This window comes from Impatiens glandulifera, chromosome 5 (genome assembly GCF_907164915.1).
Source record: "Impatiens glandulifera chromosome 5, dImpGla2.1, whole genome shotgun sequence".
NCBI lineage: Eukaryota > Viridiplantae > Streptophyta > Magnoliopsida > Ericales > Balsaminaceae > Impatiens > Impatiens glandulifera.
The window spans coordinates 36,376,949-36,400,342 of record NC_061866.1 but is presented as its reverse complement, the minus strand read 5'-3'; the positions used below and the strand labels follow the sequence as shown (position 1 = coordinate 36,400,342).

At 35.6% G+C, this 23,394-nt stretch overlaps 1 protein-coding gene across 1 annotated transcript; it reads left to right on the top strand.

Moving 5' to 3' along the window:
* Window positions 1–22,587: 22,587 nt before the first annotated feature.
* On the top strand, window positions 22,588–23,394 carry LOC124939272. The gene has a single exon (XM_047479759.1). The coding sequence runs from the start codon at window positions 22,588–22,590 to the stop codon at window positions 23,392–23,394; it is 807 nt and encodes a 268-aa protein (XP_047335715.1).

The window sequence follows — 23,394 nt, the reverse complement described above, 5'->3', positions numbered from 1 at the left end:
TAATGTTATGAGGAAGCAATACAATCTGATGAATCGGTTAAGTGGGAGTCTGCGATAAAAGATGAGATGGACTCTTTGACGTTGAATCAGACTTGGGACCTCACTGAGCTACCAAAGGGAAAGAAAGCACTTCACAACAAATGGATCTTCAGGATTAAAGAAGAACGTGATAAAACCATAAGGTACAAGGCAAGATTGGTTGGGAAAGGATTTCAGAAGAAAGAAGGTATTGACTACAATGAGATCTTCTCTCTATTAGTTAAATTGATGACAATCAGAACTATTTTGAGTTTGGTTGTGAAAGAAGACCTTCATCTTCAACAAATGGATGTCAAAACTTATTTTCTTCATGGTGATTTAGATGATGAGATTTACATGCGACAACCAGAAGGATTTGAAATCAAAGAAAAAGATGAGCTTGTGTGTAAGCTTTAGAAAACTCTGTATGGTTTGAAACATGCTCCAAGTCAATGGTACAAGAAGTTTGATGGCTTCATGAAAAGTAACAATTTTCTAATGTGTTAAGCTGATCATTGTTGTTATATCAAGAGGTTTGATAAATCGTACATTATTTTACTCTTCTACGTTGATGACATGTTAATTGTTGGAGCAAGCTTGTATGAGATTAACAAGCTCAATAAAGAGTTGTCTGAAAAGTTTGCAATGAAAGATTTGGGTGCTGCAAAACAAATCCTTGGGATAAGAATTTTCAGGGATGAAGAAGTTCTTAATTTTTCACAATAAGAATATGTGAAAAAAGTTCTTATCAGGTTTAACTTGTATGATGCAAAACCAGTTATTACCCCTTAGCTAGTCACTTCAGACTATCTAAAGATCAGTCGCCTTTAATAGAGGAGGAGAAAAATTACATGGCCACTGTTCTATATGCCTCTGTCATTGGTTGTATTATGTATGTGATGGTTTGCACAAGACCAGACATTGCGCATGTAGTGAGAGTTGTTAGCAGGTTCATTAGCAACCAGGATAGACAACATTGGGAAATAGTAAAGTGGATACTACGATACTTAAGAGGAAGTACGGGCCTCGCTTTGTGTTTTCGAAAGTCTAATATGAGTTTGGAAGAATATGTTAACGCTAACAATGGTGGTGATGTTAATAGTATGAAGATCACAACATGGTACATTTATACTCTAAGAGGTACTGCAATCAGTTGGGTTTCAAAATTGAAGAAGATTGTTGCTCTTTCTAGTTGTGAGACAAAGTATGTTGTTGTGACAAAGGCTGCTAAGGAGATGATGTGGTTACAATGTTTTTTGCGAGAATTGGGTCAAGACTACGAGGGAAGTGTGTTGCGAGAGTTAGAGTGCCATTCATTTGGCAAAGAATCCTGTTTATCATGGCAAGACGAAACATATATAGGTTCGTTATCATTTCATTTGGTCATTTTTAGATGATGAAGTATTAGCTCTTAAGAAGATTCCCGGTAGTGAGAATCCAGTTGATATGTTGACGAAAGCTGCGACAAATGAGAAACTGAAGTTGTGTACAACTTCAGTTGGTCTTCTTCGTTAAGACACTAGATGGAAAGCCGCTACCGATCAAGAGATGATGAAGTTAGTCTCCAAGTGGGAGATTGTTGAGTTATGGAGCCTACACTTATAATAAACTCTACATTGTTAATTAGAGTTTATTGGGTTTGTATTTGGTTTTGGGATTGGGATTGGGCCTGACCAAGAGTTATTTAGGTTTATTACCTGAATGTTTACCCTATAAATATGTGATTATTAAGGGTTTATAGAAAAGATATAGAATTAGATTTCTGCAAATATACATGATCTCTATTTTTTGCAGTTCTAAAGCTTAAACCATATCTGAAATATGGGCATACTTATATTGGATCAAATTATATGAAGCTGGAGAGATGGTCTGAAAAATTAAACCTGCTAAGCAAACCAAAAGAAACAGCCCAGATATGGTTTAAGCTTTAGAACATTCCAACACACATGTACAATGCAGAAGTTCTAAGTCACTTTGCAAGTTTATTGGGAAAACCATTATACATGGACCCAATTACAGAAAGAGGAGAACAACTTACCTATGCTAGAATAAGCATTGAACTGCATCCTCGAAGTACGCTGACAAAAAACATAACACTAGTTGACAAGAAAGGAAAATCTACAATCATGGAAATCTCATATGAATGGAGGCCAGACAGGTGTATTTTCTGTTATACTTTTCAACATGCTAGCACTAAATGTGAAAAAGCAGTTGAGGAATAGCAAAAAATCCTAAAAGCCCAAGAAAAAGAAAAGAAAAAAATGAAACGGAAGAATCAAGAATCAAAGAGCATATTGGGGAAGTTAAAGAAAATCATCAAGAAAAAAATGCAGAAGAAGAAATCAAGGAAGAATCAGAGAAGGAAGAAAGTAATGATGTAGAGGAAGAAAGCAAGTTAGAATCAAATAATGAAGAAATCAACGAAAATGATGAAATAGGGGATACTGAAGAAGATAAACCTAAAGACAATGAAGATGAAGAGGTAGAAGATGAAATCAAAGATACAACAGAGAAGAAAAACACAGAGGAAACCAAGGTTGTTGATCCTCAAACACGTAAAACTGAAATTGAGAAAAAGTAGTGACAAAAGCCCTAAAATCCTGAAGAAGAATATGTTTTATTATGTTAGTACGAGTTCATATAGTGGAAGATTAAACAATAAGAGCAGACAAAAATGATCATCAGCTTCAATTCAATCTCCTATCATGAAGAACGCAAGAAGAATGGGACGTGAAAGAAGGCAATATGGTCAAAAGGCGAATATAGAGACAACATAGGTTGGGATAGCTAGATTGTAGTCTTTGTTCATTATAATATGTGTTTTCTAATGTGATTTGACTGCCACCATTTAGAAACTTTTGGGTCTTTTGTTTGACATCTTACAATCAAAACAAGGGTTCGTCTAGTTTTGATTATTGACCCCTCCCACTTTTGGGCCTTTTAATGAAATGGCGTTAAACCGTTTTCCAAAAAAAAGATATAAAATTCTAGAGATCTAAAGTATGAGGCAAAAAACTCTGTATTCATTTTTCTTCTTCATAGTGAAATCTAGTAGCGCTTGAAGTGGACGTAGCTCAATTTGAGTGAACCATTAAAAATCTGTGTCTTCTTGTATTCTTCTTTATTGCGTTTTATACAGATTGTTTCAAGTAGGTCGGATTTTGGAGATATAAATCCTAAAAACGTACGATCTTTCTTCAGCTCTTTAGTCACATGGCTAGGTATATGGGTCGTGAAATGGTTTAAATGCGAGGGTTTGGGCTTGATTCGGTCCAAAGTAAACGGGCTTGGGCGCCCAGTCAACGGGTCTGGGTTCTCGATCACCTTGCGGGATTCCTCGGTCGATCGTAGAATTCCTCGATCAAAAGACATGCCTGGATGGTTTTCTCGTTCGAAAACTCGGCCATGCTTAAATATTTTGGTCGAACGCTAAACTTGGTTGGTTTTCTCGGTCGAAAAACAAGCTCGTGCAAAATCGTCGGTCACCTTCAAGCTTCTTCAGAAACTGCCGTGCAGGTTTTAGGATTTTTTTAGGATCCTCTATTCGTTGATCTAAGGGCATGGGGAGCTTCATCTCATCATGTAGAACACATTCGATATCATCAAAGGGATCATTTAACTGGGAGAAGTCGAAGGGGGCTTTGACAGTTCTTGGGTAAAAATGGAATTTGGGATTTTAAGGTTCAATTCAGCATTTGGAGTTTAGCAATATCTTCCTTATGATCATTAAAAAATGTTTCAAACCATTATATCAAGCCTAGTTATCAGTATTAACTAATTCAAGAATTGAAATTTTTATTTTTTTGAAAACTTTAGTTTTTAAATAAAATATACTTCAAACTGATTAATATTGGTTCAAAAATACTCTTAACATCATTTAGAACGTGTTAGAAGTATTTTGAGATCGATGTTCTTGAGCTCAATCACAAGAACAGAAAACCAATTTTAAAAAAGTTTAAAATCAATTTGGGTATTTTGATTTGGCTTAATTCGTTCCAATTGGTTTGGTAAAAAGCTTTGAAATGGTCTTTGGATCATTTTCAAATCAAGAAAATAGGTAATTGAGTAATATTGAATATCGGTCAAACTGAAATGTAGAAATCTTAATTTGAATTCATAAATTGAATAACATTGTGAATTGAAGCTTACATCGATTTGGAAAACACTCTTAGATTTCTTATAAAGCTTTATAATGTTCCACAATTGAGTTTTAAAGCTTTACAGAAAATTTCAAAAAAATATTTAGAACTTACATTTTTTATGATGGATTACATGGAAGCTTGATTGGAGGCTTGAGATTCTAATAATTTGTGTCATTTTGACCAATGAGTCCTATAATTATTTATAGGCTACTAAGGTCGGTTGAGGATGCAAGTGGATCAAATTCGGGATAAATGTCATTAATGGTTTTTATCTAGTTTTGATCGTCTTTATCCATTTAGATCATAATCGATTCTATAATCGTAGGTGAAATGATCACCATGCTAGGGTGATCGATCATTTCAGCCATTGAATCACCTCGATTGATTAAGTATCGCCAAAGTTTCACTTTTGAAAAATCAAAAGTTACGCCTAATGTAGGCTTATGTGTTCTTTGCAAGAAAGAAGACGATATGGGGTCGCGGACGCGCATCTAGGCGCGGTGTTAGACATTCTGTACGTGTTTCGTTAGATTCCCAGATCCTATTTGTGTTTCAGGCATTAATTATTCTCGTGAGACACGAAAGCGATCAACTTCCATTACGATTGAGTCTTCATCCGTTGGATGCGAGTGAATGTGGCATCTGATGGTTGAGTGGTTTGTTGCAATTATTTTTTCTGGTTTTGGCGGCACTAGATCACAATATTTTTTCAATCTTGGTGTTTGTTTGAAATCGATTTTTCATATTACTCATTTGACTTTATTTTATCTTATAAAAAATATACAACATTATTTTAATAAACATAACATTTATTTTGCCTATTTTATATTTTATTTTATATTTGGTCCTTTATAAATTATTAGTTTGGGATTAAATGGATAAAATATTTATTTCAAATTATTTTTTTAATTTATTTGAGCACTCTTAAAATTAATTTTGGATAAAATGTATATAATATTTATCACAAATAATTTAATTTATTTTAGTTTTCATTTTTAATTAACCATGATTATATAATAATAATTATTCCAAATAATTCTTTAATTTTGGTTTGTCCTTTATTTTTAATTATTTTGAATTTTATTTATTTAAAAATAATTATTTAAATTTATAAATTGGGGTGGTAAAATTTTATTGCTTAAAGAATGTTCTTCTTGGACCAAGTTTTGATGAAACAAATTAGTTTTTGAAAATGTGGGTTCGAGTTTAACAAGACTCTATATTCTTCCTATCCAAATTATAATTTTTATTATATGGAAGATGTGTAATTATCAAAATATACCAAATTTGTAGATATTAAAAATAATTTATTTATAACAATAATTATGATACTCTTTTATTTTTTATGTTAAATATAAAATTTTCTAGTTTTTATTCAATTGATACATATATACGTATTTGTCCTGTATAACAAAATTTAACACAATTCTTTAGAATGTGTTATTTAAAAGATATATTTTAAATATATCTTTGAATAATTAAAAAGAAAAAAAAAGATATTAGGAGAGTATTTAGGTTAGAGAATGAGATTGGCGCAATCTGATTGTTTGTAAATTTTACGCATTTATTATTTTTCAGCTAATAACATGACGTCAAATCATTTTTTTCCCATTCTCTTCCCCCCAATATCTCCTCAACTAAAAAAGGCAATCACTCCAGGCAGCCATAGTTAATTAACAAGTATATATCCAAATGGCTTCCGTTTGGATGAACATTAAATTTTGATTATTGAATAAACGGGCAGATTGCATTTTATATTCGGTCATAATTGTCATAATTGAGCTGGTCAACTTTGATTGGCAATATATATTCATTGATAAAATCAGGGGCGGAGCCAAGTACAAGCCGGCCCGGGCTGTAGCCCGGGTAGCCTTAAATTGGTTGTATGTATTTTATCAATAACGACGGTAAATTATTGTCGTTATTGGTTATTTTCCGTCGCTAAAAGACATTGGTGACAACAAACTATAAAACTAGTCTAGATAAATTTTTTTAATAAAAAATTAGCCCGGGTATATGATCAGTTTAGAAGACGGTCACCTGCAAGCTTTCTCTAGGTCACGAGGAACAAAGGTGATGCAAATAAGACTTCGATTTTATTTCTTTCATAATTGACAATGAATTGGGTGGATATACTGTTGATTAATGGAATGTTTTTGTCCATTTAAATGCCACATTAATTAATTAATCTCAAATATTATGCAATATAATTTTCTTTAAAAATAGTTTATTTTTAGAATCTCGCAAATGAAAATTCTCCTCTAGACCATTTTAGATCGAATTCGAGATTTAATTCTTCATTTTCTTTTATTATTGTATATTCAGTTTTCTAATAACAATTCAAGAATTCACTAAAATCGTTGGCTAATATATATAAATATATATATTGATGTTTAATTTCAAATTATTTTAATTTATCGATCGAGAGTGGTTAATTTAAATATATATATGAGATTAATGGATATTTGTGTCGGGTCGTATGTTGACCCACCAATAATCTATATATACATATGGTGCTTTATTCCAAATTTCTTAAATTTACCGGTTTGAGAGTGATTAATTTAAATATATATGATAGTGTTTGTTACGTAGTACAAATTATATAAAGTATAAGTTATATAGAAATATAAATTGTAACTAGATATAAATAGTATAGGGTAGTATAACGTATATGTTATTGATGTTTAATATGATATATAATTTATTTATATATATATATATATATATTTATTGTCTAAAGAAGATTTAATATATGTGGCAGTCCGAATGGTTAATGAAAATTTGATCTATGTGGAGTTTTGTGTTGTTGACGAGGCTCATATTTCTGTTTGTTTTGATTCAGATGATCGTTCAATGTGGATTCAAATTTGTTTGTTGTTCCTCAAATTTTAATCACTAATCCGATCTGCGACCAATATTTGAGTAGTCCGTCTAATTTTCTATCATGATGCATTCATTGCTCACAACATCGGGTTAGAGGTTTTAATTAGTGATTAGGGTCTGTTTACTTGGATCTTAATTTCTCTAACTCAGTTTTAATGATAAAATGCATTAGATGATTTTAGAAAATCTGAGAAAATATGAAATGAATTTAAATAATTTTCTAGGATTGGAGTCATTTGAATATTTTCTATCATTTACATATTTGTTATGTCCATAACTCTTGCTACAAGTGAATAAAAATTATGAGAAAATTTCATAGATCCTTAAATTATTTATGATACTTTGATATATTAACTTTTTTTTAAACAATTTGAAGTTTTAGTCATTTTCCATCACCTCATTAACAGTTATGCTCATACACAATTTTCTAGTTTACTTCATAGTCATGTACTGAGAAATTTAGAATCATGATTTATGACTGAAATTAGGCATGGTCCTTCTGAGCTAGACTGTGTGACAATTTTGTTTCATACTTGATATAGGTTTCTTTAAACAAAGAGGTGTAAAGAGTAGTCATTTTTTAAACTAACAACTTCGGAGTAGAGATCGTCCATTCGGACGGGTGTACAGGCTGAAGCGCCGAGGTCCTTTCCCGCACGTAACTAAACACCGGACCAAAGAATAATCTCTGGAAACCAAAGAGAGAAGATAAAAAGTCAAAAGCCTAAAATGCTTAAAAGACAAAACGCTAAAAAGCCCAAACTAAAATTCTTTCCTAATTTCTCAAGGAATCAAATTGGGTGGCGACTCATAAACATAAACGAAACCAAGTAGAAGAAAAATGTTGAAGTGTGTAAGTGACCTATTTTTAGGTCGTATAGAAATTGTCGACTCTACTATGGATGCAATGCTTGACTTGAAACAAGTTGCTAGTTAGAGATATGATACTTTATGTTAGAATATAATATAATATATTTGTAAAATATTATCATAATATTATAAATTGTGATAATATCAATATTATATTATTTAGTTTCCTTATATGTCAATTATAATGTCTATATAATATACATAATCTATGTAAACATACATAACAATTCAAAACAATTTTTCTCTCTTTATTTTAACATGGTATCAGAACCTTGTTATTGTTCTTGAGTCAATCAAGTGATAGTCTTCTGCTGCCTCCATCAATGGTTACCTTATCCATTGATGGAGGGCTTTAATAATTTATTATTAATATTATTTGTTGTCGGTGGTCTTAAGCAGCTTATCGAGGGTTTTGAATTTTATTTGAATGAATTTGTTTTCGTCTAGTTGGATTAGGGATTTTGGTAGCTTGGTCAAATGAGTTTGGTTGTTTTGTTCTTAAGTGAGGAGGGTAACTTGGATGGATCGAAGGATGATTTGGTTGAATTAGTTGGTTTAGAAGAATGTTGGTTTTATTATTAGTCTTGAAGGAGAGGAAATAAAAAGTGAGTTTTTGAAGCTTGGTTTGATTGGTCTTTGTTTGATTGGTTTTGGTTGTTTTGTTGAGTATATGGAGTTGAATTTGAATTGGTGTTTCCCTATGTTTGTAAAACTTAGTTTGATTGGTTTTAGTTGTTGTTGAGAATTAGGAATTGAATTTGGATTGGGTTTTCTCTAAGTTTTTAAAGTTTGGTTTAATTGGTTTTGATTTGGTTTGATTTGGTTGTTGATTTAAGTTTGGTTTTTTGGAGAAGTTTGTGAAACTTGGTTAGATTGGTTTTGGTTTAGATGTTAATTTTGATTAGTCTGAATCGAAGAAAAGCTATTTTTTGGTGGATGGTCAATTGATTGGGCAGAAGAAGATTAAGAATGATGCGTAACTTTTTATTGTGCGCGCTTTCATTTTCTGACTGTCAAACTCTCAATGCTTATTATTGTTGCATCGTGAGTTTGAGTGGGGATTTTAGAGTATAATATAATATATTTGTAAGATATTATTACAATATTATAAATTGTGATAATATCAATATTATATTATTTAGTTTCCTCATATATCAATTATAATGTATATATAATAGACATAATTTATGTAACCATATCTAAAAATTAATTATAATCTTTCTCTTTTCAGTTTAACACTTTATACCACTCAAACTTAAAAGAATAAAAAAACTAATGAGAGGATACCAAAACTTGAAATAAAAACCGCTTAAATTAAACATGGTTTCTATTAACCCCACCAAATAATCATTTGGTGGATCACATACTTGCATCGTTGACATAAGTTTGGGCAATGTGTTACCAATCTGATTCTCTTCACCTTTCTTTGGTGTCTACATCTCGCATTGCAAGTTAAAATGAGAATTCAATTTCCAAAGATTGACAATCCATAGTTAGACTGAATCCATGACGCCTAACAAATCTTTTTCTGCCTTTATTTTATTAATTCTTAAAGTCTCTTGAGATTTGTTTAAAACAAATATTTTAATACTCGAGAAAATTCGAGAGAAAACATTTATTGCTCACCCTTATTATTAAAAAAATCATGAGACAATTTAAAAACGATAATTCATATTCCTAGAAAATTCATGGAAAAAAAACAGGAATCTCCTTTCCACTTTCATAATTCTTTGGAATACTATACCAATATTTTTCACTCATTCTAATATATCCTAAAAAAAACTTGTTTTGTAAATACATGAGCAAGGAACTATGTGTTACTTAATTCTCTCTTCTTAGGAGATATGTAGGTTGTCTGTTCATAGGATCAATCCCATTCTAAAATAATTCATTCCTTTGAAATCATGAGAAGAATCTAGACTTTGACCTATCTAAAACGATGACGATGAACATGCGAATTTCAAGAAAATAGTAAGAGTAAAGTACTACCGTTTGGAGGACTGCCTTGAAAGGAAACCGTTTATTTCACACAAAAATTGAATGAAAGATATTATATTGAACTTAGTCTCGTGTTTCTCTGAATGTTAAGAAGAGTTAACTCTCGAAAGAAATTTGCGAACAGAAAGAAAATGTTGAAACAAAATTGAAGTCATAAGTTTAAAAAAGATGTCTTCTCTCCCATCTCTACCTAGAACAGATGTCTAAACTCAGTGGCTAAGAATATCAAAGAGTATATGTACCCATTGTGATTGAGATATTGAAATTATTATTTGTCATTTTGCAGGAACGTAATTGTACTGATTCTATTAGATATACTTGTGATACTTAGAAAAAATATTCTCATGTTGGTTGAAGTATTGAAATCACCATTTAACGTTTTTTACAAAAATGTAAGTGTACCGATTATAATAGATATACCTCGGGTGCCAAAAATAAAATGAATTATAGTGGTTGAGATATTGAAATCTCCACTCGTTATTCACATACACTTTGTCTAGATTGCAAAAAGCAAGAACTTGAGTGTACCGATTCTATTAGATACACCTTGATTCCAATAAAGTATTCTTCATTTCTCTGGAGATTTTTTTCTCACATCGGGCACGACCGGCACATCAACGCCGCCGGAGCTTTTGACGTCGGAATGATCTCAAATTTCTCCAGTAGGTGCGTCTCTTTCCCCCCTACAATCTGACCGAAGGAATTTCAATTTGAACGGAGGAATCGGGAGAAATCACGATTATAGTTTCTAGATCGGATATTTAGGTCGTTTTCGGCACGATCGGCACAATCGGCACGATCGGCACATTCGGCACGATCGGCACGATCGGCACAAACAACACAAACGACACGGATTCTTGCCGCGACGGCGCTTCTATATTGGAAGTCAGCCGCCATCCTCCAGCACCTTCGATCGGTTGTCGTGCGCCCTTTGGAACGTGTTCTGTTGTGCAAGGAACGGTCGCGGTCATCTTCTCTTACCGTTTACCGGAACATTTCGTCAAACCCCCTTCTGCAGAGACTTGACGTCAAATCGGCGTCGGTCACCCTCCTCTTCTCACTTTTCGTTTACAGGCTAGTTCGGACCTCGGTCGGGACATCAAACCACACCGCGAGGCGCGGGTAGGTCTCCATTGAATTTCTTTATCGCCGTTTGAATCAAGTGTTCGGTCTGGAGGAAGCTTTCGTAGCTATAGACCGTTCCAAAATTGCTTAAACCCTTTCTTGTTTGAGCAATTATTTTCAAGTCCCTGTTCCGGTGCGATTGGTTTCCAATCGTGCTGTTTGCGCCCACCCTTTGCTGCAGAATTCCAACCTCTGTGGCTCCTTTGAAGATTAGGCAGTTTGCGCTTGATCTTTCCAATGACTGGTACGCGCCCGTCCAGTGTAGTTACTCGGGCAAGGGGCGTCCTTCAAGTCCGCCCTGATGATCCTAAGAAGGTGCTGAAGGGGCCGTCGACAAGCAGCAAGGCTAGGTCTGATACACGAACTCGCAGATCTCTTAACAATCCCAGGAAGCAGAAGCCAGAAATCATGGATGAAGTCCTAAACAACGGAGAAGATGCGCCTATTGATTCTATGCCAAATACATCATCGGGTATGAGTTCTTTTCCACATGCTGATGAATTACATGAGAATAGTTCTATTGGGGATTCATACTGTAACAATATGCATGTTCATAATAGAAATGATAGGATTAAATTGATAGGAAAAGACAGTACTGCATATAGAAATGATAGGACTTTAATTCCAGAAAATTCTGTTGTTACTGGACTTGCTGCACAGAATGGACCGTTAGAGTCGCTGGTTGGTACCCTAGACCTGACCGGTCATTCTGTTGGGAAATTGGATTTGAAATCTTGTCTTGTTAAAATTGATAACAATCGGGTCGCTTGTGCTGAAAATTCAGTCCCAATATTGGAGATAATCTGTCAAAAAGGCTCTAAGATAATGCAGGAAAATGACATAAATTGTACAGGTTTATTGGGTCCTATTGAAAGCTCAAAATTGGGGTCTGTTTCTGAATCGGGTGAAAACATTATGCTGAGATTTATGTTTGTTTTGAATGATCCTACTGAAGTTGGTACTGGTGTTCCTATTGAGGTAAGTATGAATAAGACTGTTGATCGAGAATTAATAGGTTCAAAGAATATTACAAGGTCGGGGTCAGTTTCAGAAGCAGGAAAACATGACAGTTTGGGTAATTCAGGTGCAGAGAAAGATCAGAAAACAAATTTTACCGGTCCTACTAAAGAGGATGCTAAACTGGGTAAAATAGATCATTTTGAAATTGCCTCTACAGGGTTGGAGATATCAGCTGCTCAGAGTCCATTAGGTCCAAAGAAGGATATAATTTCAGAGTCTTGTTCTACAATGAGAAATCTTGCAAATCTAAAAGTCTCGGGTTCCATTAATGATCAGAATGCTAAGTCTACCTGTCCTGCTAAGGATCAAATGGAAAGTCAGATATCCAGACTATGTACTAGGCTTGAAAAAGGTTGGACAGAAGACACTAAATGCGCCCAGGATTCTGAAACTGAAGCTAAAATTGCAGGATCTTCTAAACAGCCTGCACATCTAGCTGAAACTATTAAAGGACATAGTCTAACAAAATCTGGAAACACTGAAAAAATTGGATATGAGTTAGAGCTATTAATGGAAATAAATTCAGCTAAATTAGAAAAGCCTAATAATACAGATATAAAGGATGATGAACTGAACTTGATTGGTATAGCCAATGGTGAAAGCTTGACTGGAAATTATATTGATTCGTTGATTGATGACATCATGAATGACAATCTGGGTCTGGGTATGGATCTCATGGAAGCTACAAATAAGTTGGGTCAGAATTTAAGTCAGGGTATAAGAGGTGAAGAATGTATGAAACTAGAAGAATTAGCCAACGGTTTTCGCTTGGCCGGGTCTGATGAGGGGTTAGCCAACGGTTTTCGCTTGGCCGGGTCTAATGGGTTAGCCAACGGTTTTCGCTTGGCTGGGTCTGAAAAAGATAATTTGGTTGCAAAAAAGTTGGGTCTAACAAGGGTGGATAACATGAATATTCAAGTCATTGATCCTGAACACGCCGGTCCTGGATACACTAAAACTACTCATGGCATTGGTCATATCTCTTCAAATGCCGGTCCTAGCTCTTCAAACGTCGGTCATAGCTCTTCAAATGCTGGTCCTAGCTCTTCTAATGCCAGTCCTAGATCTTCTAATGTCAGTCCTAACTCTTCTAATGCCGGTCATATCTCTTTAAATGCCGGTCCTGACATCACATATCCACCTTCTACCGGTCCTAATCGCCAAGATAATAAATCTACTAACAAAGCTATGAGCCACCGGTCGAATCAAAAGAACCAAAGCATAGATGTTGATTTGGAATCAGACGATAGCACTAACTATGATGAAACAATAATATGCGACCTCGAATATCATAAATCCATGAAGAAGATATCGGCAACAAAGATCAAACCAAAAGCAAATAGGCATAATTCTTCCAAAACAAGTGCTGAAATTGAAAATATCGATCAAGAAACTAGATCGAATAATTCTAAAACAGCTAAGAAGGGTAAGAATGAATCGAAAATCAAAGAAAGGAAAAACATGAAGGCAAATAACTCAAGTTCTAAGAAGAATGCTGAAGTAAATCCCAAGGAAACTGTGACACCCGAGGCTAACCCTGAGATATTGAACTTGGGTGCGTTTTCTCCACTCATTAATCTGGATCCTGAAATGCCAATTGATAGTATTCAAAAGAGGAAAACTGATACACAAGAGAAGAGCACTAAAGGGGATATTCTAAAGAAGATTGGAACAATTGAAGGCAACGGTTTTGTGGGAAATATAAGGGTTAGATGGGCCGAAAAGAACAAACAAGTCAGGAAAGATAGCATCCCTGAAACAGTCACCTCCTCAGCTCCTCCTACTGCTGCAATTCCTGGCAAAGAAAATACTCAGGCTCATAACAAGGATCTTACTGCTGGTCCAACGTGGTCAATGAGGAAAAACGAAATAGCAAATTTGGCAGGACTGAGAAACCAGATGAAGAAGCTATTTTTCCAAATTAATAAACAATAGATTACGATGCCCCAAGAAAGAAATGATCAGTTGAATGCTCAGTTCAAAACTCACTATCTAAAGAATTGGAATCTCTTCAACAAAGACCAATATGATGAAGTGATCAAGTGGATGGTTGACGCCATGAAAGAAATTTCGAAATGTAATAAAACAAAGGTGTACACTATCATGAGCAAACCAAATAAAACTTGGCAAGAAGGAAAGGTGTGGAATGGAAATGCCATGAGCGATCCAGAAAAGGGAAAATTCCAAATAGACACCTTATTCCCAAAGGTAATTACACTTGATCATCCTCACCGATTTGAGCTCCCACCCGAAATTGAAGAAAAATGTGTCAAGGCATGGGAGTTTGTCATAGTTGGTCATTTTATGGGCAACATGAAAGCACCATTTGCTGAGGTTAAAAGAACGTTGATGGGTCAGTGGGAATCCTCTAGTCTAGAGAGGATCACAATCAATGATCACGGATTCTACTTTCTATCCTTCAGGAATGGAAGCGAAATAAAGTCGATCATAGAGAGCGAATATACTTTTATCAGGGGAAAAAGATTCAAGTTGTACAAGTGGAGCGAGGAACTTAATACTAATCATAGACCGCCTGAACTTGAACAAATCTGGGTAAATCTCAAGAATGTTCCACCACACATGTGCAACCCGATGGGCCTGACCTATATTTCAAGCATTATAGGCAAACCACTTATGTTTGACCCAGCAATGGAAGGTTATGAGCGTGCATCTGTGGCCAGAGTTAGTGTCGAAATCCATCCAAGTAGCTCTCTTCCAATCAAGCTTGAACTTAAAGATAGACTGGGAAATTTATTTGACATTGGAGTACAATACGAATGGAAACCAAATCGATATATATGGTGTAGCACTTTCACACACGCTACGAATAAATGTCCAGTCAATAATAATCTAAAATCGAAGGCCAATAACAACACTCAAGTAAGCGATATCAATGACTCTAACCAGGCTCAGGTTGAGAGAAATGTGAACAGGTCTGAACTTAACAGCAATGAACGCACTAAGGATGATAAGATGGGCAACCAAAAGCAAGAACAGATAAGGGTAAGGAAGAAGATAGGAAAAAGAATGAAGTGGGTAAGGGTACAAGCTGGCCCTACTAACGTTGATCATATTGGTCATGTTCAGGGCACCGGTCATAGGGATTCTGTTTTCTCAAGAATAGGTCCTATTCAAAATGTCAGTCCTGGTCAGGGTATCGGTCCTGATAAAGCTGGACATAGACACACCGGTCCTAGAGCTTCTCATAAAGCTACTGTTCCTAGCCATATTGACCATATTAAGTCTGGTCTTGGACTTATTGATCATGAAACTACTCAAGCTACCGGACTTGCTACTACAGGTCCTGATGAAAAATGTGCAACCATTGCCGATCCCAGCTATATTGGTCCTAATACTGGCACAAGTCCTATTATTGTGGATGATACTATTTTTGGTCCTAACTCCACCGATCCCAATACTGATCAAAGAACTGGTCTTGATGTAACTACATGTCCTAGTTCCAAAGTTTCTGAAATTCAAAGATCTATGGGACGGGGAATACTTGGTCCATATGAAACAAGCAAAATTGGATCTGAAGGCACTCCAATAGGTCGTAAGTCTACTCTTCACAGTTCTAGGAATGCAAGCAGGAACCTAAAAAACAATGTCATCAAAATTCGAAATGACCTGACCCTTGGGCTCAGAGCCACCTTTCGAGATGATGAACAGGAGAATCTTGGAATAAGTAATAAAGAAGCTCTTGAAAATGGACTGGGAAATCTTGGGTTTTGTGAAATCAAAAGATCAAGTGCAGAAGAAAACAATTTGGTCTTGAATAAGGCAGTGAGCCTTAATTCTGAAGAAGGGCGAATAAAAACCGATAACAAACATGAATCTAGTAGTGAAGAGGTTCAAAGTCGGAAAAGATCTACTAAAGCAGAACAAGATGAAAATCGAAGACAAAGCAGAAAGATCCTGGATCCAGAAGCTACTAAATCTATCACGGGAGAAGATGAGATCTACATGAGGCAACCCTCACTCAATGGCAATAGTATTCCATGTAATCAAACTGTAGCCATTAAGGATAGTGAGGCAAGTGATGCTTATGATTTCTCTGATGAAGAGGTCCAGGACAGTCTGGAAAGTCAGGAACCCAACACTTATATTCATTCATGAATATAGTGACATGGAACATAAGGGGACTCAATGACCCTCTAAAATGTAAAGAAATCAGGAGGATCATTGAGAATCAGAAGATCACTATTATGGGTATTCTTGAGACAAAAGTCAAAAGTCGGAACGTTGAGAAGACTAGCAAACTGTGTATTAATAGTAGCTGGGAAATCATTCATAACTCAAATGACAAAACGGGCAGAATCTGGGTTAGTTGGGATAACAAAGTTGTTGAGGTGATGACTCTTTTTTCGAATGATCAAGCAATCCTGGTGGAGGTCAAAGACAGAATCACAAGAATTGTGTTTAATCTTGCTATTATCTATGGTAGCAACTCAAGCACGGAAAGAAGACTCCTCTGGAATTGTCTTAGAAACTGGATCGGTATTAATAAATCTTGGGCTGTCCTTGGTGATTACAACGTAACTAGAAACAAATCTGATCGTAGTCCAGAATCTGAAATTACTCGGGATATGATTGAATTTAATGACTTCATCAGAGATATAGGTTGTATCGAGCCTACCAATTCTGGGAACTTCTTCACTTGGTCTTCTACGAGAGGGAATGAACAAATTAGAAAAAGTAGAATTGACAGATGTCTGGTAAATGAGAACTGGATTAACCAATTTCCGAGAAGTCAACTTAATGTTTTGAATCCGGGTATATCTGATCACTGCCCAATTAAATTTTTCTGGGAAAAGGAAGAAAGGTTCAAAAGGCCCTTTAAATTTTTCAATTTTTGGATGGATAACGATAAATTCAAGGGTATCCTCGAAAGTGTATGGTTAACAGATGTCAGAGGTTCCAACATGTACAGGGTTTCTGAGAAGCTTAAGCTCCTGAAGAATCATCTCCAAAAATTTGACAAGAAGAAGTTCAGCAATATCTCCAATAGAGTTCTGGCTACTAGAGAAGAACTGGAAGAGGTTCAGAAAAAGTTATTAAGGGATGATAGTGATGAACAACTCAATGAAACAGAAAGATATGCGCTTGAAAACTTCAGGAAGCTGAGTCTGCTTGAAGAGAATTTTGTTAGACAGAGCTGGCTTTCGTTGGGTGACAAAAACACAGCTTTCTTCTACAGAAAATGCAAGGCTAGAAACATGAGAAACAATGTATACAGGCTGAAGAATGATGATGGTGAATATGTTCAGGGTCAAAAGGGTGTCCAAGATCTGGCTATTGATTTCTATAAGCAGCTTATGGGTACAAGAAAGCAGCATCAAAGTCACCTGAATACCTTGTATCAAATTATTGATAGGAAAATCTCTGCAGAAGATAGTCGCGAGTTGATAAGGGTGGTCACGAAGGTTGAGGTTAAAGAAGCTCTATTTAGTATTGATGGGAATAAAAGTCCGGGTCCTGATGGGTTTAATGCACAGTTCTTCAAAGATAATTGGTCGGTTGTGGGTAAAGATGTTACTGATGGGGTTCTGGAGTTTTTCAAAAACAGGAAGATGTTAAAGCAATGGAATACAACGGTCCTAACCTTGATCCCCAAAACTGCGGTACCTAAGAAAGTACAAGATTTCAGACCAATTTCCTGCTGCAATGTGATTTATAAAATAATTTTCAAAATCATTTCTAAACGTTTTAAAAATGTTATAGGAAAAATAATAAATCTTAATCAATCTGCATTCATCCCCGGTAGGACAATCTCTCATAATATTCTTCTCATGCAGAGCCTATTAAAAGGCTATGGGAAAAAGAAAATATCCCCGAGAGTGGCTTTCAAAATAGATATCAAGAAAGCTTTTGACTCTGTTAGATGGGAAGCCATTCGAGACTTTCTGGTTATTTCTGCTTTTCCTATGATTTTTATCGATTGGATTATGCAATGCGTTTCATCATCCTACTTTGTTGTTAGCGTCAATGGAGTCCACAGAGGCTATTTCAAGGGTGAAAACGGGGTAAGGCAAGGGGACCCCCTCTCTTCTTACCTTTTCGTAGCTATCATGGCGATCTTTGAGAGCATCTTCGCGATGTTCCGAAAGAATCGTCCATACATCTTTCACCCATTCTGTGAGTTAGAGGAGGTAACACATTTATGCTTTGCTGATGATTTGTTCATTCTAGCGCATGCGGACGTTGATTCCATTAAAACTATTAGGGCTGCACTAACGTTCTTTTCTGAGGTAACAGGTTTAACTATTAATGAAAGCAAAAGTGTGGCATTTTATGGAGGCGTGAAGGACGAAACAAAACAGGACATCTTCAACATCATGGGCATCAAGGAAGGCAGATTTCCCATAAGGTACTTAGGAATTCCGTTAACTGCAAAGCAGATCGAGATCTCACACTGCAAGCCGCTGATTGAAAAGGTAAAAAACACGATATCTGGCTGGGCAGCGAAAAAACTTTCTTATGCAGGGAGGATCGAACTTATCAAAACCGTGGTTATGGGCATAGTTGGCTATTGGGCGCAGCAAATGGTCATTCCGAAAAAGGTAATGAAGGAACTCGACACACTGATGAGAAACTTTATCTGGGGTAATAGTGGAAGAGGAGGAAAGAAAGTCAAATGGACCGCTCTCTACAAACCGAAGGACGAGGGAGGCATCGACTTGAAGAACTGTATCGAGTGGAACAAGGCTCTAACCTTCAAGCATCTGTGGGCTTTGGAGCGCAATCAGGAGTCACTATGGATCAAATGGGTGCATACGAGATTTATGAAACACGAAACCTGCATCTGGACCTGCAAAATTCACGAAGGTATGAGCTGGTCTCTAAAAAAGATTCTTAAACTAAGAAACGATATTGCAGATCTTTATGACATCCGACTAGGGGACGGGAAAGGCACTCTATTCTGGCACGACCCTTGGTTTGAAAACCAGACCATCATCGACAAGGAGCAGTTTCAAAATACTCGTATCAGAAGGGACTGGGCAAAAGAGAAAATCAGAGACATCAAATACGGGAATTGGAACTTACTCTTGAGAAGAATTCCAGAAGGAAAGAGGATACTTGATCATATAAGTAACATACAACTACACGACAGACCGGATATTCATGAATGGAAAGCTGAGGACAATGGGAAGCTGGTATTGAAGAAAATATGGGAGGTAATCCGGGAAAAAGCGCAGAAAGTAGAATGGGCTCCTCTTGTATGGTCAACGAAGATTATCCCTCGACACCAGTTCATCCTATGGCTCGCCTTCTGGGAAAGACTGAACACACGTGATCGTATCAGTAAGTATATGAGCATCCCGGACGCGAGCTGTCTTCTATGCATAGGAAATGAAGAAACCATAGATCACCTATTCGGGAGCTGTTGTATTGCTTCGGAGCTTTGGGACAGATTTTATAAAAGCCTGGAGTTGATCAGTTTCCCGAGCGAATGGAATGAAATCAAAGAAGCAGCACTACTCAAATCCAAGGGAAATAGATTTGCAACAAGCGTGTTCAAGTGCGGCTTTGGAGCAGTGGTGTATAACATTTGGCAAGAACGGAATGCAAGGGTATATGACAGAACCCGCAGGAGCATTGACGAGTTATGGAAAGATATTGTATCGGATTGCAGCGCCCTCGCGGGAACGTGGAGAGGAATTCCAAGCACGGAGCAGAACTGGAATATCTGCAGGAACTGGAATTTACCGTTTTTTAAACTCACTAGAATTGAAAGCATTGTAAACAGATAATTCATTTACGTTTTTAGCTTTTATTCAGAATGTTACGACTTCAAAATCATTCTAGGCCTGTCTAGAATGATCTCTTAAACTCGTGGTTTTTTTTCCCGTTTTTGGGAATTTTTAATGAAATGACGCTAAGTCGTTTTCCCAAAAAAAAAAAGCCAAGAATTATAAAACATTCTTTTCAATCTGAAATAAAACGGAGATGAGATGAACTTTGATGAAAGTGACCCAAGGTGGAGGCCTAAGACGAAATATCAAAGTGGTTGATGATCGACCAAGCTCTTTCTAGAGATTAAAAAGTCAAAACAATCGTTTATACATGAGTCAGAGATAATGATCGATGGCTTTTATGAAGGAAAAAAAACAAAAGAAAATGGTTTCTATTTTAGTCAATCCAAAAAACTGTGATCAAAGCTTAATTATGACAATATTTTGAATCCAAATGATTGTGATGATTTGTTTAAAAAAGAGAAAGGGTTAAGGTTTCATTCCAACTCCCAATTAAAAGAAAATGAAAAAAAAAAACACAAGACCCCTATGTCAATACTAGGGCATTTTCTAAAATAAAATAATTTAAGTATAAGTCGATTGTCTTCGGAATAAGTAACTTTCCCCAAAAAAACAACAAGACCCCTACGTCAACATTTCGGGTATTTTCAAAAATAAAATACAAAAAATGAATTATAATGCGATTGTCTTCAAACTACGCAACTTCTAAGAAAATAGAATGGTTGAATTGAAGTATTTTTGTATTTTTAGAAATCATAAAAAGGAAAAAAAAGGATTGTCTATGAATGACACAATTTTAACACATAAAGGTGATGGTGATTCAGAATTGTAATCAACATCAGATAGACGTCAAAGAAAAGAAAGATGATTATGAATGACACAATTCTAAAACCTAAAGGTGATGATGATTCAGAATTGTGATCAACATCAGATGGATGTCAAAGAAAAGAAAGATGTCTATGAATGACACAAATTCAAACAACTAAATGTGATGGTAATTTGAATTGTTATCAATATCACATAGACGTAAAAGAAAAGAAAGATGTCTATGAATGACACAAATTCTAACACCTAAAAGTGACGGTGATTCATAATTGTGACAACATTATATAGTTGTCAAAGAAAATAAAGATGTTTAGGAATGACACAATTCTAACACATAAAAGGGATGGTGATTAAGAATTGTGATCAACATCAGATAGATGTCAAAGAAAATAAATATATCTATGAATGACACAATTCTAACACGTAAAGGAGATGGCGATTCAGAATTGTGATCAATATCGGATATATGTCAAACAAAAGAAAGATGTCAATGAATGACAGTTCTAACACCTAAAGGTGATTGTGATTTAGAATTGTTATCAACATTAGATAGATATCAAAGAAACAAATATGATAATATCTGCAATTGACGCAACTCTAAACACCTAAGGGAGATGGTTATTTAGAGTTGAGACAATAATGTATTACACTTTTAGATAAAGATGGATAAAACTGAAACCTCTAATTTGTAGTGTTCTAAATTTCGGCTTAGGCTTAGGCGCCGTCTAATCGCTCGGCGCTAGCCTAGCGCACCGAAAAGCCTCTATTCATTTGAAAAAATCGCTCGGCCGCCTTTTCGGCGCACATGGGTGCCTAGGCGGTCAATTCGGACGCCCAACCAATTTTTTTTATTTTTTATTTAGTTTTTAATTTAAATAACCTACAATCTCTACCTAGACTCTACCCACTAGTACCTTGACATTACCCACTCTACCCATTACCATCATCATCATCTAGAACCTAAACTTCTACCCACTACCATCATCATCATCTAAAACCTAAACTTCCAGTGAGTTGTCTAACTCATCACTTTTTTAGTTTACCTCATGTCTTCAATCTTCCTTAATATTTTCTTAATCGAAAAAGATTATCAAATCGGCAGCCCGAAGGAAGACGATCCTTTATCAACTTGAAAGCCCAAAGGAAGATGATCTTCGGTTGATCGACACTGCTAGGGCAAAGAAGTACATCAATAATTTACCTTATTCTAAAGGTACACCATTCTCTTCTCTATATCCACATTCCATTCCTTTAGCCATTGATTTTTTTGAGAAAATGTTTGCTTTTAATCCGTCAAAGAGGATCAGTAAGGAATGATTTTATTAACTCTAAGTTAGGTACTTTCTTGTTAATCTATCTTGTTTTGAATCTCATTAGAAAATGAAAATTTTACAAATTATATTTAGGTAAATTAGGTTTCCTTTGTTCAATGTTACTTTAGGTACATTTTTAATGAAATCTTCAAGTGCTTCAGCCTCAGCTAGTACTCCCTCCCAAGCTCAACTCTCATCCGAAGTTGAGCTAGTGCTTAAACGAAAGTCAGATAATATTGGTTGGGAGTATGGCATCTTGTATGATCCAACTAACTTTGACAAAGTCCAATGCAAGTTATGTGGGAAATAAATGTCAGGAGGTGTATTTAGAATAAAAGAACATATTGCGCACATTCAAGGAAATGTTTCTGCATGTCCTAAGTCGTTTGCTGAAGATAAAGACAAGTGTAGAAATACTATTAATATAGGAAAGAACAAGAAGAGAAGCAAGAAAATGTGAGAAGAAGAGTTGATGATGTCCAGTGTGAATGTGAAGGGGTTCAAGTTAAAGTATTATTCTGTTGAAAAAGATAAATTGAGGGAGTCATTAGGGGCCACTAAATCACCCCGTTATCTTGGCCCTTGGACAGTTTTACTACAACCATTGATTCTGAAGCTTCTCTAAAAGTAGTAAAGATAATGAGAGAACAGAACATCCATGATGCCATTTGGAAAGAGATATCAAATCGCGTGAAGGAGTATTTGGCTAATTGGGTTTATGAAGCTGGCATATCTTTTAATGCAATTGACCTGAATAGCTTTAAGCTTTTTGTAAAAGCACTTGGTCAATTTGGACGAATGTTTAAACCTCCTAGTAAATATGAATTTAGGGAGCCACTATTGAAAAAAGCAGTTGATAGAACTAAAACTAAATTGAAGATTAATGAAGATGAATGGAAAAATAGTGGATGTTCAATCATGACTGGTGGCTGGAGTGATAGAAAGAGAAGAAGCATCATGAACTTGTGTATTAATTCAAGGGCAGGTACTGTTTTCCATTCTTCTAAGGATTTTTCAAATATTCCACACACAAGTGAAGTGATTCTTGAGTATGTTGATCAATGCATTGAGAAAGTTGAGCTGGAGAAAATCGTTCAAATAGTAACAGACAATGCTTCTAACAATATAGGAGCAGCAAATTTGATGCGGCAAAAAAGGGCAACGATATTTTGGACATCATGTGCTACGCATACAATTAACCTTATACTCGAGGGTATTGCAAAACTACCTCGGTTCAAGAAAATCCTTGATCAAGCCAAAGATTTAACCATCTTCATTTATGCTCATCACAAGACTCTAGCCATGATGAGGTCCTATACAAAAAAGAGAGACATAGTGAGACCAGGAGTCACTAGATTTGCTTCTTCATTCCTTACTTTACAAAGTTTAGTTGAGAAAAAGGTGCAATTGAAGGCAATATTTTCTAGCACTGAGTGGGATGAATGA